Here is a 12,643-nt window from a genome sequence, read left to right as displayed (position 1 = left end):
ACATCGTAAACTTTTTAGACTTTAGCAATAAAGATACAACATACATTTTTTTTAAATCATTGTCATTACCTAGTCGCTTAGAGTGCTGACTCCTGACTGACTTTCGACCGACAAATCTGTCATAGAGAGACATCTTATGTTGAAGAGGTGGAGGGTGGGTACCATTAGGAGATGAAACTACTCCAACTTCAGGGTTTGCGTACACTACTGAGTTATGCCTGTTTCTACTGAACAAACCACCTGAAGAGTAGGCAGTGGAAGATGAGCGCACCGATCCCATGCGAGATATTTGACGCTGGAACCAATTCTTTCTTCTTTCTACCAAAGGAGTGTCCACACTTTCCTGAAAATGTAAATAAGATACATTAAAAAATGTTATGGTTTTCCCAAAGAAGAATACTTGGTTCATTCAATTATATAAAGTATTCTTGAGGAGTAACACAAAAAAACATGTATTTAATATATATTTATAAATTTGCAATTCTTATGATTTCCTTAAAAATTTCAATTTCGGAATAATTTTCTGTTGGTGGGTGTTAGAAAATATGAAACATAATACTGTAGAGTAGGGTTCGAACCACGGACCTCCGGTCCTGAGTCCGCAACATTAACACAGCTCCCCAACCCAGCTTACATAATTTCATCGCAATATTTGAAATAGCTAATTATCATGTTTTTACATAATTCTAGAAAGACAGCTGTGTGGTGTGGTTAGTTTGAGTTTTATATATTTATTGGGGATATTAACAGATTAAAAATTATTTAACAAAAAATAAAACCAATGTCCACAGAAATACAATTCCCTAAAAGGGGTAAACTTCAGTATATACATTTATTTATTTATTACTGTTAAAGATTATTCAAAGAACCTTTACACATTAATATAAAAGAATGAATGAGGAAGTTCAGTGCTTTTTTAATTTTTTTACTAAAGTAAGCTAAAAATAAAAAATCTTTACGAATCGTATTATCAGTGCAATGATTTTTTTAAAGTTTTGTAATTCTGAAATTATTTGCATGTGTCGTATCAAGTTTTCTTTTGCTTCTTCTCGGTCAGTTCTGCCGAATGGTCCGTTGATGGTAAGTAAACTGGAAATCTTCCACAACTCTCTTATCATTGGTTGATTCATATGAACTAGTGACATTCAAAGTCGTTTGTTCATATTAAAAAATTTTTTTTGTACATTTAGAAGAAACTTTGCCTCACAATTTAATGCTCTAAATTGTACCGCGTGCAAGAAAACATTTTTTGTATCCAATTTCCTATTGGGCGGAAAGTTCCTCATTATCTATAATCACAATAGGTATATATAAAATTAAAATGGGAAAAGGATTTTTATTTTGAATTAATAAATGAGTTGAAATAATAAAATTGAAAATATTAATGAAGTGAAGAGATACAAGTTAGGAAAAATTTATTCATTTAAATAATTTGATGGTCCTATTAGGTAAAAAAGTATGTGAACTTAACTAAAAATTGCCTTTAACAACATGAAAAGAGCAAATATGAGAAGAAACACATGTCTCATATCACTTAATGTATTTCATTGAGTTTACACATTTAAAGTTAGCACCCAAAATTGTATGTCAAAAAATTAAATCAGTATGAAACTTTAAATCACACCTGCAGTTAGCTAATAGTAATTTGTACCTCTTTACCCAAATGTAACAGATTTAAGCAGAAGCAAAAATGTCGACGCTGGAAATGAAAAAGTTACCGAGCGACATGTAGTAATTTCACAAAAGAGCCAATTAAAGTTTTATTTATTAATTAAGAATCTTGCATTTTATATTTTTATTTAAATTATGTAGTAATCACATCGAAATAATACATATGAAAGAGATTTCATTATTAATAAAAAAAAAAACAAAAAAACTTTAATTGCCTCTTCTGTAAAGTTACTACATGAACCTTGGTATTTTTTTCCTTTCCAGCTCGATGCGTTTTTATTGAATAGATGGAACAGCTTGCTTACGTAATCGGCATAAGTGTCATCGGCGTGTGACTTCCTCGGTTCTGGGTTCAGATTGGCATAGAGTGCTTCGGCTTCGGGGACCTTGTAGTGGTCTGCAGACCCCGGGGGCTCTGCCCTGCGGTAGTGCTCTGCGGCCAGGGTGTAGGGCAGGTCTCGGGGCACTACGTCCTCCCAGTATTGGTCGCGCAACAGCTCAGGGTGCTCCTCATGCATCTCATCCACAATCATGTACGCCGCCTGGAAAAGGAGAGATAAGATGGAAATTGAATAGAATTTTAGATCACATTGTCATTAGATCGCAAAAACGAGATTGTTACACAAATGGATCTTGAAAGACAATCGTAAGCGGTCATCACAGTGGTTGGATAAATGGGGTTCCAGTCAAACAATGCCCAAAACTTTGGTCAATCACTCAAAAGAATTATATGGTTACAGCATGCTAGTACTGTGTAGGTATTATCCAAGAATAAAGAAGTTGAGTGTTTTTTTTTTATTTGTTAATAGACTATTAAAATAAGCCAAAAAAATATTTGTATTTTTTTTTATGTATCGTATTGCCAGCGCTATGATTTTTTAAAGTTTTGTATTTTTTAAATTACTAAGCGTGTGACGTCTCAAGTTCTCTTCCCCTTCTTCTCGACGAGTTATGCTGATTCGTCAGTTGACTTACCGTAAACCAGAAACCTATCACAAATCTCTTATCATTGGTTAATTTGCGTCACGCAAAGTAGTTCATTTTAATCAGTTTTTTCATACTTTTTCAAGAAAATTCACCTCACAATTTAATGTTCTAATTTTTAATGCACGTAAGAATACATATAAAATTAAGGTAACGGATAACAAACAATAATTTATAAGAGAAATTAAAATCTGGCTGAAGAAATCTAGGATAAAAGAAATAAAATAAATATTTGAATGACATGTGAAACATATATCTTTGAAAATGTTGAATACTGTACAGAGTTCTCCTTAGAACAGGTTTCCCTGGCCAGGAGGAAACTAATTAGGTTAAAACAGGTATTTTGGTATCTAGTGAAGCTGCTAGAAATATTTTCTTGTAATTTTTTACACGTCAAACACTTATTTTGTGTTGCAAGTATGCACTTTTTAACGCCTATTTAACGCCGTATTTCGTGAACTGAACTAAAAAAACGTATTTCTATTAAAAATATGACTAAAATAAAAAATGCTGCTTCACGACAATGGCCGGCCCCACACTCCAGGGCGGACGGTCTCTTAGCTGCAAGAGCTAAAGCTGGACTCTCGCTGGACCTTGCTCCAACTAATTCCGATTTTTTTCAAAATTTGGATAACTTAATTTTTATAATAGCATTTAAATTAGTTTCGGTCTTTTTTACCCTCTCCGATCGCTTTGTTTGTAATGTTAATATTTCCAATGTTCAGTTGCATACATATTCCTTCCCCAAGCAAATTTAATTTTATGAGAAGATTGCTTGGTTAGTCAGTGCATGTTAGGCCAGGTTGAATACCATAATTAAAATCAACTGACGGCTATTTTACGGGATCATCTGCAATTCTAAGAATCTAAAAGTAATTAAATAAATATGTAACACAAACACAATAATATCGCATCGAAGTCTCCTGTCATGGTCGAGGTTATATCTTTATAAAATTCAATAGTCTTTGGTTCCACCCCACAGTCGTCACGGTTACTGTTTGGGTCAAATAATTGAATAAATTCGACCATAAACTTTGTTGTAGTTTAATACATAAGAATTTATTATTGTTTTACACAAACAATCAATCTTAGTAAAGAAAGTCAACGAATAGTTTTCAAATTGAATTTTCAACGTGCCATAGAAGCTGCAGATCATATATTATATTCAACGTCAAACGTCAGTGAGCCACTAACCAATGAGCATTGCGCATGAAACGCAACCATAGAAAAACGCAAGCAATAGATTAACATTCTTTAAGTTATTTAGTACGAGTCCAAAAAAGGGTTAATAGTATATTTTTTAAATATATCTTTATTTAAGGCCTTACCTTTTGTTTACCAACGAAGAATCCAAAATGGCCTGGGTGGTATTTAGAATCTTCTCCATTTTTTACATAATATGATATGATATTATCATTTGATTTCTGTTTAATAAACGGAAAAGAATGGAGACGGTTTGGTCAATTCAACTTAATTAAGTGTTTTGGGTAATGCATAAGGTCGCAATAATATTTTTAATAAAAATCTTCATATCCGGTTTCACGCGTTCGTATTTATTTGACGTTTAATCATCAGTGTGGCCGTAAATGAATCAAAGTTTAGGTGAATGTAAAAATTTAAATCCCAAAATTAATCATTGTCTAGGAGATAGAGAAGGTTCAGAATACCACCCCTGAAAAAGAATAAACCAAGTATGTAAATTCATACTTGTATAGGGGTCAATATAAAAGAGGACTTTTTAAAAACAAAATAAACCTCATTTGCAGAACTTCACATTTATAAAAGTTAAACGTTTAAATGTAAAAAAAAAAACATCAACCATTCATTAAAAATACTAACAATAATTTATAACAAAGTCATTATTGCTGTTAATAAAATAAAATTAAAAAATGATTTATCATAAACATGCTGTCTACATTATTGTCATGGTTCATAATATTTTATACCTTTAGTGCTTTCTGCTTTTTGTATGATGCTTGTAAGTAGTATTTAGCTATTAATAATAATAAATTATGATTGTGTGTTAATAAAATTGAAACTATGCCAATCATATTATAATACGTATGTTGATTCGTATGATATTCTGAAATTTCCGTGGAATAGTAATGCTTAAAGTCTGGAAAATGAAAAAAAACCCGAGTGATTTTAACACAAAACTATGTATAAAATGTTGATCAAATTACAACAGAGATGGAAAACATTTTATAGAAGGAAATATGTAAGTCTAGGCATTTACAGGGCTTATAACCTGGCATTGGCTGGTTTAAATGGCCACTTTACCCACTATGTAATATTCACAATTTTGTCTATCCTTATACTTCCACTTGTTGCTTTTAGTAAAGTTAAAGAGCTGGAACCTTTATTGTTGTAAAGAGATTCATCTGATTTAATTATTTTACATATTAGGCAACGTTTGAAAGCAAATTTTCTCTACAAGCGTTTGGACAAACTCAAAATATTGTATAAAATATTTAATAAATAGATTTAAACGTATACCGTCAAACATGACAATTTTGCCCAGCCATGACAATTTTGCCCACTGCCGAGATCCTTAACAAAATCAAGTTTTAAAGTAAGAAAAGTTACTGGTATCATAAAAATTACATTTGGTAAGTATATTTTGATAGTTCCATGGCAAAACTAAATATTTAGTTTACCGCCAGCTTCAGTTGATCACTTGAAATTTGAAGTTAAACTTGAAGGTCTGTTTGTGTATATCTCCAAATATTGTCAAAACTTTTGTTGTTGCGGAGTTTGTGTTGAAAAGAGGCTAGTAAGTTTTATATATTTCATTGCATACATAATAAAGACGCTATAAAACATATTTCTGTATATCTATTTGAACAAACACAAGAGATATTTAAGTGGGCAAAATTGTCTTAGATTTCTTAGCTAGTGTTTTGATAATTTTGCCCACGTCTAGGGTTGTAAGATTTAACAAAACAGATTTAAAAATCGGATGGGCGTTTCAACTCAAATACACGCTGAAAATGACAAGCCAGTTATTCTGTTCATTTAAACTTTTTATACCACACAACATTTGGTAAACAATCCATCCGATTTTTCGGATCAAAAGATACCTACACCTTATAGAAGAGAACATTGAAAAAAATGTCATAGCGACACGGAAACAACAGACTTTGATGCCTACTCAGTTGACGAATCAACAGATTTCGTGACATTTATCATAAGTCATTACGACGAATATGAACAACGTGCCTCCGAATCTTTGGCCGAGGAAAACGAAAAAACAGTGTCTGATCCGCTTGAAATTAATAACGGTGAAGAAATCGCTTTCGTTTTAGTAAAATTTAACACCGTTGATACGCAAAATGACAAATATTATGTCGGTTAAGTTATCAGCGCATCAACTACCACAATTTTAATATTGTTATGTTATTTGTAAGACGCAAACCTAATGGAGCTTTGTGTGGTCTCAAGTTGATGATATTGCTGATGTATTTAATTGGAACATAGTAAAATCTTTGCCTGAACCTGTCATCTTGCGTCAAGGTTTTCATAAATTACCTTAAAAAGTAGTAGTAAACCTTAAAAACTGCAAGCTTGAGTAATTTTATGTTAGTAAATTAAAAATTGTTATACAAAAACCAATTGTAATTTTTACCATTCAAAAATAATTTAAACCATTAAAAAAATGTAAGAATATCCGACCACATTTAAGAAAGTTTTATTCATTAAATTTGCCAGCTTTTTGTGAAATTATGAAGACTTATTTTTTATTTTAAATGTTTTTTGTATAAATATTTTTAATAGTCCAAAGAAGAAAATAAAACACACAAAATCTTATGAATTCTGTGCATAAAATACAATTTCAAAATATAGGTAATCTAGCAAATAATTGCACTGCTGTACAAAAAAAATTAAGATCGTTTTTTTTCTACATACACATTTTAAGAAAAATAGTTTTGGGGGCAAGTTCCCTTAATGACGAAAATCGCATCAGAACTGAAATGGTTTGTAAAAATAAAAAAAATGGCTTATGCATAGTCAAACACGAACAAATTAAAAGGATTAGAGATAAACTCCTTTGGTTTTGTTAAAAATCCAATTATGTGCCAACCCTGGCCCACAAATCCACATTGTATAGAAAAATTGAGGAAACAGTTGACAATTTTGCCCACCGGTTTTTTTCATTGATTTTATAATGGTGATGCCTCAATGATGCTATTGTTTAAACATAAACAGTTTTTTTCACCCAAAAAGTAGTAATAAACCGTATGATATGGATGATAAAACCAAAAATAACAGTTAATTACCAAGTGGGCAAAATTGTCAACAAGTGGAGATAATTTTGCCCAGCATGTTTTGTCTTCTAAAATTGCATAAATAAAAGAAAAGCAAACGTTTTGTACTTATAAAAATGCTCAGAATAATTAGTATAACTAATCAACAAAATGGATAGGAGTAGTACCATACAAAAAAAATTATGATATTGTAAAAGTTTGTTAAAACTGGGCAAAATTGTCACGTTTGACGGTAATATTTTTGAATAACAAAAGTACTCTTGAACAACAACAGTTGAATTCTGTTTTTCAAATGGCGGAGCATTTCTGCGTGTATTATGTAATTGTTCAATTTATAAACGTACCTTTATGTGTCTGTCAATCAACCAGTTGAGTTCAATATCATCGTCGTCTTCTCCAAACGGATTGATTAGCACCTCTGCCACTTTGAGCCAGCCGACGTAGAAACAGAACTGAAAAAAACATAAAACTGTATTATATATTTGACAAAGACGGTCCAAATTTGATTATCATTGAATCTAGTCAAGAGTTATTGTCAATAAAGCATGATTTCGTAATTATTTTTGAGCACAGGTATTGCGTTCTAAAGTTTATTGCCAGCTTTGATAGCTCTCTGTATTCCTTTTCATATGCTAGGTATTTTCTAATGAACATGGATAGAGTGTGACCCCCGATACCTTTTAACTCAGGTGGGATTTTAGATTAGAATACGATAAGAAAGTCAAGAGGTTTGTTTATTAACTTCCCAACAAAAACTGTTGAATTAGCTTTAATATGGTTTTTACTCCAGTCGATCCCTCAAGATTGAGGATCGTGACCACCAAGTCGCACTCTCGAGACTGCAGTCTTTCGTTTATCTCAGCACCTCGCATTTCTAGAGCTGCCACAAACGAAGTGCCTGTCGCAGTTTTTATCTGGTGCGACCTGCGCACGGGAGACCTCCCTTGTCTTCTTCTTCCGTCTGCGCTGCCGATCACAACAAGCTTCTCCGGGCAATAATCCCACTCCTTCCCCGCAAGGTGATCAAAATATCGGAGAACTCGTCCGAGGCATGGTCGAGAGTCTGTCCGTTAGCTTCGATTCCTGACAAGACTCCAGGTTTCCGACTTCTTGCGACATCCACTGCAGACTTGAAATGGGAAGATGTTCAAAAGTTGGCAGCAAACAAAGAGGCCGATGCTCCAATATCAAAGTAAGATATTTTGAGATAACAATGACTTTGTAAAAATCATCAGAATTGCACGGGTGGTGTAATATTAAACAAAATGTTGAATGTTACACATTTGTAAAGTAACCAATTAAATCAGTTTATTACATAAGTCCTGCAAACGCCTTTACTCCCATACTCCCTTATCAAAGACGTTCTCCACCTCTGTTGAAAATAATTGTCGATATAACGAGACATTAAAAATGACATTAATTTTATGCAAGCCAAAGCTCTACCTCATTACCATTCTAAAAGGAATTGTAAATTCTCAGAAGTTGGTTTAATGCCTGTATCAAATAATTGAGTTTGTATAAAAACGATAAAAAAAGTCATGTCTGCAAACAGCCTTACTTCCAAGAATGGTTATAATTATTCTATGCCGACGGCTTATGAATACTTTCAAATAATATGTGTAAAAGGTTTGCAGTTAGATACCTACTTGTTAAACTGAGAGAACATAGTAGAAGAACCATTTAGAGCAGAGAGCATGGTAGTCTCGACATTTTCAGGGATATGTCCTCTCATTATTTTTACGTAGGTACTGTGTGTTACATTAACAATTCTCTCTTTGTTTAAATTTCCCAATCTTTACATGGCGTATTTTTATCTTGTAGTAGGTGGGTGCACATAATTTTAGATTAACCAAATTTAACAAGAGTTTATATCATCATTTTTTTACTGGTTCTTTGCTTCAGGTTCCGACTAGCTAGGAACATTCTGTGTTTAGGCAGGACCCTTTTGGTAGCATGTATTACAATAATATTGAAAAATGAAACATAAATATAAATACTCGTATTAATAAAAGCAGAACAGAGACATTTTAAAATTGAAACAGACAAAATATTACGTCAAAGAATATTGTGTAATAAAATAATTTACTGTTACATGCAGGAACTACGAGTATTGGTAATTACCCACATTATTCTTCTTTACTTCCCTACTGTTGTATGTCAACTTGTCTACATATTACCCATATTTACTTATCACGAATAAAACCTACATAATATTTCAAATACATTAACTACACATTGGTTTGCCATTATTTCTATGAATAATTTTCCAAATGCATGTTCTAAGCAGCCATAAATGCATTGTGCAGATCTGTAATTGAACGTAGTTATGCAGAAAGCAGCCAGCCATAGAAAAGTGAAACTGAGATAATAGCTAATAATTATATAGATAATTATTTTTTAATCATATTTAAGTGTGTATGATATCTGTTTTATATTTTTCTAATTATGTTTATTGTACTTGTTGGATATTTACTGTGTCCCGTGGTATCAAGACGTGTGATCACATTATGTAAATAAATAAAAACATTTTTTAACGTGATCTAGCATGTTAGTTATAGAGGTGGCCATTTTGGTTTTTTATAAAAATAGCAATAACAGTTACCGATTCACAAATTAAGCTGTTTTGTAAAGACGTTTAAAAAATAACAGTTTAGTTCAGTTGGCCACTTATTTTATTTATTATGGTTCACAAACAAAAAAATAATACCTATGACATTTTTATAATAATCACAATTTGTAATGTTTAGATATTGTTCATCAATTGAACGTAGTTATGCAGAAAGCAGCCAGCCATATAAAAGTGAAACTAAAATAATAGCATTTTTGTGAAAAGAGTGAATAATCAAATCTACACAACAGTTGGAATGTTTTTGACTTGAACGGATAAACAATGAATGTATCAGTTTTTTTTTGTAGTACAAACAAGAGTTTAATTATGTATTTGCCAAGTTTTAATGATTTTTAAAATTCGTTTAGATTTTCCTAGTGCTGTGGGTGTTTTCTGCAAATCGAGAAGTGCCGTTTTTGTGATAGACACCATTTTCAGAAGGTGATTAAAACAATTGTTTGTATGAAAGCGGTTAGGCTGTTTTTAGCAGAACATAGATTTGACCTTACTGCACCCGATAACATCAATATCTCATTTTTTCAAAATTGTGGACTGGCTGCTTTCTGCATGACTACGTTCAATTATTGTGTGTGGAATTTCATGTGGAATTATAACTACTAATCATGTGCCCTTTCACTAGAATGAGGAAGTTCAGTGCGACGAGAAATTGGATAAAAAAGCGTTTTCTCACATGCGGTAAAAATTTTAACATTCAATTGTACGGCGAAGTTTCTCTAAAATGCATAAAAATATTTTAATAAAAAATTAACTTCTTTAAATGACGTCACAAGTTCTTAAAAAACAACCAGTGACAAAGCGTTAACATAGATTTTCGGTTTCCGCGAAGCTAACCCACCAATCAGGACAACTCACCAAAGAGAACTGGTGACGTCACGCGCAGAAGAATTAAAATAATGCAAAACTCGAAGCGATGAAAATACGATACATAAAAATATATTTTTTTTTAATTATTAGTTTGATAGTCTATTAACAAAATGTATTTTTTATTTTTTTATTTATCAATAACTTGTACATATATTTATTAGGGACAGAGACGCAGTTTATAGCGACACAGTCAGGAACGACCCATGCCTGTAAACTTGCCCCAACTCGCTAGAAAATCCGTGTTGACTCGGGGCACTTGTAATGCATTCATAACCATACATACACACATGTATAGTATACATATACGAGTATATTCGCATTTACATGTTGATATTATATTTCATACATACATATTAAGTTTATACATATCATAAATACTTTACATATTTTATCACTTATTACATTATACATATATATATTTATATATATATATAAATATCCAAAAATAAAAAACACTTCTTTTCCTCATAAATATAAATTAATTTATATTAAGAATATAATAGTCTGAGTTGAAATTCAGGTTTAAGAGGTCATTGACTGTTTTACTAATAAACCAATTTCTATGACTATCAATTACATATATCATGATTGCTGAATAAAAGTATTTTATTTTGCATGTTAGTTTTAGGCATTTTAGTGACGCCACATTTACTGTATGTACGAGTATTGTGTATTGCACATTTACTTGGTTGCGGCTTCTAATTTATTGCTAAATACTGAGCCCTAGTGTCCATGTTGCGATTATGCTACTGTGGAGTGTGGGTACAATCTTTTTCTCTTCAGCGCAATAACATCTGGACTCTCATCAAATGTGCGTGAGTTCGGTGGAAAAAGTAAATAAAGATAACGCAATTGTAACGACAAAATCCGCGAACCCGCAAAATTCGAGCGTCTACCTGCTATCTGGCGAGTGGTGCAGTCATGAAATTCATAAAGTTGTTGTGGGTATTGTGAGATCATTCATGTGCGCTTTACAATAATATCAATATTTAAAAATATTCAACCATATGTTAAAATAAAATAATAGATTTTATTAGATTACACATTATTACCTAAGCATCGAATGATGGAACGTGTTTAGTGATAAACGTGAATGGATGCCCATCTCGGGTTATTTGCTCGCCACAAGGTGAATAAAAACGATGAAGGAATTAGTGGTACAGGGACCAGGGACGGATTAAAGGATCTTGATTTCGTGAAAGAAGTCAATAATGAATGAACAAGTGACAACGGCGATTGGTAATAGCGCAACGTCTCTCTCCAGGATGTCTCCAGAAGAGCTCGAGAAAGAGGCACATAGAGGAGGATCCCGACGACATGCCTCTCTCTTACCACTGTCACCACTCACCGCGACTTCTTTGACAAAAGTAAACAATTTAGAAGAAGAATCAGTGGGCAATGGAACCAACCACCGAAGATAAAAGCGAAACTAATTATCCTACGGCAAAATGTCAAACTCCATAAGTCAGAAAGTTTTCCAATGCTTGCATTAGAATCGATCTTAATTTTTATAATACCCAAATACCTAACAGTTCCAATCGCGACAATTCAGTTAGTCCCTGTGCAATATAAAATTTAGGAAAAAACTTTTTTTAAATTACAAAAATACCTAAAATTACGATTTTCAAAGAAGAAGTAAAACGGGATTGCTTAAATTTTTATTTATATTTATTTATTTTAGTTATAGCAGATTTGTTATTTTTATTTTATTTATTAGATTGAATAATTGAAGCAGCATTTTTTGTAACAATAATAATTATTCACGAACCAACTTCAGGTATGGTAATTAGTATGACCAAATATTTGACTATAAAACAAAATAAAATATAATTACTCGGTATTTTTTTAGAAAAGTCACAAATTAAAATTTATTTTTTAATTGCCTCTTTTGATAAACGATATTGTAAACTATAATAATTTTTATATGTACGTACATTTTTTAAATAAAAATTAATTGAATTACTCTATTACTCCGATGTTTTTCAATCTAACTTTTTTTATGGCTGTATTTTTAAAGTAATGTTAGGTATGTTACTTTTATTGACACTTTGTTTTTTTTTTTTAATATTTTTAATTACTTTTATATTGTACCTATGTTATCTTATATTGTAATTTATTCACCGCTGTTAAAAAACGTAAAAGGTTCTTTGAAGCGTACATAAATTTAAAAAAATAACTATTCACGACCTTCATACTGAGGGGATATTTCATCAAGACCAGATGGAAGACG

The 12,643-nt window shown here is 31.9% G+C and overlaps 1 protein-coding gene across 1 annotated transcript in view; it reads right to left on the bottom strand.

Annotated features, from left to right (window-relative positions):
• Positions 1–12,643, bottom strand: part of Best2 (bestrophin 2) — a gene marked incomplete at its 5' end in the record, with an annotated part of 116,978 nt that overhangs the window by 3,312 nt on the left and 101,023 nt on the right. Inside the window, 3 exon segments of the mRNA XM_088240319.1 lie at positions 70–343; positions 1,977–2,213; positions 7,265–7,372. Coding sequence (XP_088096445.1) covers positions 70–343; positions 1,977–2,213; positions 7,265–7,372 — 619 coding nt within the window.

This window comes from Micrasema longulum, unplaced genomic scaffold (genome assembly GCF_059751315.1).
Source record: "Micrasema longulum isolate JH-2025_06_02 unplaced genomic scaffold, ASM5975131v1 h1tg002421l, whole genome shotgun sequence".
NCBI lineage: Eukaryota > Metazoa > Arthropoda > Insecta > Trichoptera > Brachycentridae > Micrasema > Micrasema longulum.
This window is presented reverse-complemented; position numbering and strand designations above follow the sequence as displayed.